This window comes from Mustela nivalis (genome assembly GCF_964662115.1).
Source record: "Mustela nivalis genome assembly, chromosome: 12".
Lineage (NCBI taxonomy): Eukaryota > Metazoa > Chordata > Mammalia > Carnivora > Mustelidae > Mustela > Mustela nivalis.
Genome location: NC_139031.1, coordinates 83,711,962 through 83,717,961, shown reverse-complemented (window position 1 = coordinate 83,717,961; position 6,000 = coordinate 83,711,962). Strand labels below are relative to the sequence as shown.

General features: G+C 45.0%; 1 protein-coding gene across 1 annotated transcript in view; it reads left to right on the top strand.

The window, feature by feature from the left end:
* Positions 1-277: 277 nt before the first annotated feature.
* Positions 278-6,000, top strand: part of RELN (reelin) — a 407,759-nt gene continuing 402,036 nt past the window's right edge. Inside the window, exon 1 of the mRNA XM_082692427.1 lies at positions 278-797. Coding sequence (XP_082548553.1) covers positions 572-797 — 226 coding nt within the window. The 5' untranslated portion in view covers positions 278-571. The remainder of the gene's footprint in view (positions 798-6,000) is intronic.

Here is a 6,000-nt window from a genome sequence, read left to right as displayed (position 1 = left end):
GGCCCCCGTGGCCCCCAACAGCACCCCCAGACCCACACCCTCCTCCGGATCGCGCCCCTCGGCGGTCCTTCCGGGGGAGAATCGCGCTGCGGCGCTGGGGCCCCGGGAGGCGTACGCCCCGCGTCTCCCGAGGTGCGGGCGTGCGAGCTCGAGAGGGCGGGGGCCGGGCGGGCGCGCGCGGGGCGGCGCGTGGGGGCGGGGGAGCGGCCGGGACACGTGTGGCAGCGGCGCGGGGGGAGACTCGGCGCCCGGGGCTTTAAGAAGGTGTGGAGGGGGGCGGGCGCTTTCCCAGGCCTGGCCGAGGGCGTCGCGCAGAGGCGGCGCGGCTGCGGCGGCGCACGGAGGCGGCGGACGACGCGCTCTCGGAGCCCGCAGCCCGGGTCTCGCTCTCCCGCGGCCCAAAGAAACTTTGCGAGCCGCGGTCTTCCGCGGAACTCCGGGGCTCCGCGCCCGAGCCCGCTCTGCTCGCGTCCGCCGCCTCCTCGCCTTCTCTCCGCGTGGCTCCTCCGTCCCGGCGCCTCCCAAACTGAATGAGCGAGCGGCGCTCGGGGCGCGCGGCGGCGGCGGCGGCATGGAGCGCAGTTGCTGGGCCCCGCGGACTTTCCTCCTGGCGCTGTTGCTGGGGGCGACGCTGAGGGCGCGCGCGGCGGTGGGCTATTACCCCCGCTTCTCGCCCTTCTTTTTCCTGTGCACCCACCACGGGGAGCTGGAAGGGGATGGGGAGCAGGGCGAGGTGCTCATTTCCCTGCACATTGCGGGCAACCCCACCTACTACGTACCGGGACAAGAATATCATGGTAGGTACCGCAGCGGCTCCGCGCTCGCCGCCCGGCCCGGTGCGCCCGCGAGCGCAGCTTTTTATCCCTTTCCTTCTTCCAAGGGGCCATTTAAACGGGAGCCAGGAGAGCCCTTCCCTCAGCCTTGCGCTCTGTGGAGGGACAGGGAACAAAGTTAGTGAGGATCGAGTCGCGAGTTGGGATTTACTCGCCACACAGTACACGCTCCCCTCACGCATCTCCTCGTAATAAGCCCGTTCTTGGGGGGAAACGCCTGAGAATTGGGGGTTGGCATCTTTCCCTCCTCACTCCTCGTCCCTGCCGCTGACACGTTTAGTGGGTCCGTGCGTCTTGTTTCCCTAACCCCGGGGCTCGGATTCCAGACCTTTGTCCTGCCCGGTTCCCCCTGAAGGGTGGCGTTGGGGCTGGCGCCGGGCTCTGCGGACGGGCTGGTGACAGACTGGCGCGCCCCGGTCCCCGGCTGCCCCGCGCCGTCGCCTGCCCGCTGCAAAGTTCCCGCTGCTCGCCAGCCAGGATCCCCCATTTCATCCAGTGTCCAACGGCCCTCCTGAAATGGAGCGGCTGCTTCCAGCGCTCTCTGTGCTTTATGAAGTGTCCCTTAAAATGTCCGTAATCGATGGGTTTTTAACAAATTCCTCCTACTTTTAACGTGCTGCTTGTTTTTAAAGTGATCTCTGTGTTGTGTATTGATGACTTTGTCTTTTATCTGCACAGCTTTAATTTCCAGGTAAGGGCTGGAAGCCCCTTATAATTTAAAGGTATCTTAAAAAAAAAAAAAAAAAGATCGTTATGGAGCCCTTCATCGAAATTAAACGTTGCTGAGGAAGTAAAATATAGCTCCAAGAAGTAGAATTTTATATGGTGCATTCATGTATTTTAGCTGTTTTAAGCTAGTAAATCGAGTATGTGGGGAGATAAAGATACTATTTTCTGTTATTTCCTCTGGCACTTCTGAATATTTCACTTCCATGGTGTTTCTAAGGTGGGACAGGCACTATTTGATTAGAATTTCAAGGCAAAAATACTTACACCCAACCAAATAGAAACTATTGCCTAGTAATCTCATGGTTTCGATGTCTTGTAGGCTAACAATTATTGACATAGCAGGAGATAATCCACGGAGCAGCTGGCATTTCAGATAAACATGCGTGTAAAAACGATAAGAGTCCTTAAGTTTTCTGTTTTCTGAAAAACACCTTTGTGTCTACACTAAAATGTTTTACATAAATAAATGCTTTCCGGAGGTTTACAAGAGTGCTTTTACAACTTTCTTGTGGCATGGTGGCAGCCTTGTCTGTAAAGCAGGAGTCTAATTTGGTGGAATTTTAGACTTTGAAAAATTAATTGTCTGTAACTAGTCCCTTCTTTAATAAAGTGTTTCCCAGGCTCGCTTCCCAAGAATGTTCTGGTGTTTTTTAAGGTCCGGGGACTCCTTAAGTGGCAAGACCAGCCAGTTTGATGGTAACCCAGACCTAACCCTAAGACTGATTGATTGAGCTTGTCACTTGGTATGACCCTTAGCAAAGGTGCTTGCCTGTCATTAGTTCTAAGTGAGAGTGGTAGGTAAGTGAGCCTGAGCTGGGCTAAAAGGTATGATTTTCAGGTTGTGATGGAAGACCATGTGATAATACAAAGCCCTGTTATTTTTTTTTCTAATGTTTTTCACATCCTTTGTAAGATGCTAGCACAGAAGAAAACTTAAAAATACTAAAATGTGACCTAGACTTTGCTTTCGCTATAAAGCTAGCAAATACAAGTCAGCCAAAGACCGACCACAATCACATCCCTAAGTCTGAAAAAGAATGAGTGATAGAGAGTAAGAAAAAAGTGTAATACTTCAAGTTGGACATTGTGTGGGAAGCCTCAATTTCTTCCACTTTTCTGCCATCAGAAAAGGTAGAGAAGTTTTATTATGTAACTTCAACAAGGTCAAATTGTTATAAACGTTGAGAACTGTTCATGTCATATTTTAAATTCCCATTATCTGTTTTATCAAATACTTAGACTTCGAAATTGCCTGCTTGAAACAGGCCTTCATTAAGAGTTTTTCCCTGTAAAATGTTTGACAGATTGAAGAATTGTTTGAAAACGAAGTGATGCTTTCCGGTGTCTCTTTTTCTTTCAGATTTCTAAAAATAAACCTTAAAATTAATTGTGTAGCATCTTTAGGAATTGAACTGGTAATGGAAAAACTTAACCTAATACACATTTCTGATTGGCTCATTTTATGAGAGACCAAAATAGGAGGTCATTCAGCCAAAAATTTTTAAAGCTCAGAAATCTATAAAATATTAGCTTGAGATTTTATTTCTAACCTTCTCAATCTTTAAAGGTAACAATTATATCAGAACAAATCAGTCTTATCTGTGATTTATGTTGAACTCATCCTTTGGAGGAATGGTGTTTGGGTACGGCTGATGGTTGTCACCTTCTTTACCTGAGAGAATGCATTGAGATAGAAGTGGTATGTCCCTAACATGGAACATGACTGTAGATCAGACTGTGTCAGCTGCCCCTTGAGATTTTGCTGTGTGACAGAGCTCAGCATATGAAATGGAGAGGCAAATGTCAGTCTAGTATAAAAGTGGTTCAAAATTACAGGTCTCTGTATATGTCATCTTTATTTAAAGATTTTATTGAAAATCGTTTGGGGTGCCTGGGTGGCTCCATCAGTTGAATGTCTGCCTTCTGCTCAGGTCATGATCCCGGGGTTCTGGGATCCAGCCCCAAAGTCAGGCTTCCTGCTCAGTGGGGAGTCTCCTTCTCTCTCTCCCTTTGCTCCTCTCTCTGCCTCTGCTTGCTCAAACACTCACTCTCTCTGTCCTCTCAAACAAATCAATAAAATCTTAAAGAAAACCTTTTCAAAAACAAAAACCTAATACTAGAGCATTTGAAGCTTGCATGTCTAACAGAGTTGTCATATATTTCCAGCATTTAGTAGATCTATGTATTTGCAGTTTTGGCAACTCTATAAACAGTACGTGGTTACTTCTCCTAGTTTTCATCCTAAAGGGTGTCATTTGGTACCTCTGTTGTCATCTTCTTATATCACTTTTTTTCTTTTATTCATTCTTCATTAATTAGGGAGAGAGTTGGGGGGAAGGGAGAAGGAAGGGAGCCTGAGGCAGGGCTCAATCTCAAAACCATGAGACCGTGACTTGAGCCGAAATCAAGGGTTGGATGCTTAACTGACTGAGTGCCCCATCTTCTTCCATCTTTTAAATTCTGTCATCTATGACTTTCTTGAGATGGTATCATTAGTCACAGTGAACTATGGTGTCCTTGCATGAGTATACCACATCGCAGAAACTCAGCAAAAGGAGGTCTTATATACATCATGTTGAATTAGAAAGGTCTTGGGATCAGAACCTCTTTTTATCTTAAGAATTTACTGTTTTTGTACAAGTCCCAAAATATGGTTGGTTTCCACAACCAGCCCTGAATTTTTTTTGTAGAAGGTTGCAAATAACAAGAAGATAGAAAATGGAAACCTAGCTGGTCTAGCCAGGTGGCCATTTCTCTTTCCCAGACACGCCTGGCAATTCCCTGCTCCTTCTGCTGGGGACCAGGGCAGTATTGTGAAACATACAAAGGTCGAGTTGATGTCCTCTCCCACAATAACCCCTCTTCCTCCTCTTTACTCTCAGGTATCTACCTATCCATTTTTGTTTGCAGCCTCCTCCCTCAACTGATTTGTAGAGAATGTGACTCATCAACATTAAATTCTCCCACAGTCTTAATTATAATGGTAGAAAGTTGTCCCCCCCCCCCTTTTTGTTTGTTTAGAAGAATTTTAAACATCACTAAGCAGGCAGATAATACATTTTGGGGTAGAAAGACTTTTAGAAACCCTTGAAATCATGTAATAACCTACCTGCTCACAAGATTGGCTTTACTCAGCCACCATCAAGAGGAGAGGTCAGACATTAGAAAAAGCATCTGTGAAAGCCAAGAGTACGTAAAGGAGTCTATGGAAAGTGCCTGAGCTTGGATAAGACAATTTATCTGAATCCAGAAATAGACTAGAATCCCTGTTCTTTAGGGGGTGTTAAGGTGGAGGAAGTGTTCTCTTATAGTGAAAAAATGTTCTAAAATATTGATGGGGGTAAAAAATTCTGTCTTAAGCAGAACTGAATTAGTGATACGGTATAATGCTTTAAAAGGGGGATTGTGGGACGCCTGGGTGGCTCAGTTGGTTAAGCAGCTGCCTTCGGCTCAGGTCATGATCCCAGCGTCCTGGGATCGAGTCCCACATCGGGCTCCTTGCTCAGCAGGGAGCCTGCTTCTCCCTCTGCCTCTGCCTGCCATTCTGTCTGCCTGTGCTCGCTCTCTCCCTTCCTCTCTCTCTGATAAATAAATAAAATCTTAAAAAAAAAAAAAAAAAAAAAAAAAAAAGGGGGATTGTATTGTGTTTCGTAGCACGGTTGGTAGTTCTTGCATGCTATGTTTCCATTCCATTATTTATTTAATCATTTTATGGGGTGACTGTGGAAATCAGCTCCTGCTGCTAAAACTGAGCACTTCCCTAAATGTAGAAGATATAATTGGAGAAAGAGCACTTTGTCGTAACCATTGACAGTATCACTAGTATAAATATATGTGTTCTGGAATCAACCAGTTGCTATTTAAAAATCACTGTTCAAAGGCAGTGCGAGGTAATGACCTTTCAAATATAGGAATGATATATGTCAGACATAATTTTTGGTAATATACTCCAAATAAAATTCTTTTCAAAGGAATAGTATTATCATTTGAATTAAAGTAATCTCATGTTGCTAAGGTAACTGTATTGTTTGATTAGGTGTGTGGTTATTTGTCCTTTACCTGTCTCAGATTCCAGAATCAGCACATTTAAACTCTAAGGATCATTTCTCTCTGTAATTTATAAGTGAACTTCAGTGGTGTCCTACTTGTATGTGAAAATCTACTGTTTTAAAGCATTTTGCTCTGCTTGTTGTATATTTCATCTCTCTATAGTTTATTTCAAACATATTTTACCTATGTGGTTCAGATTGTTGCTTACATCATATAAATCTTGCTTTATATGATTCTCTCCAATTTTTATGACTCTTTATTTTAAACTACTATTTTTATTTTTATTAAAAATATTAAAGAAAAAATAATGTTGCATAATTGTAATCATATATTTTTGACAGAACTATCTTATTCCCATATTTTTTTCTTTTCACCTTTAAAAAGTAGG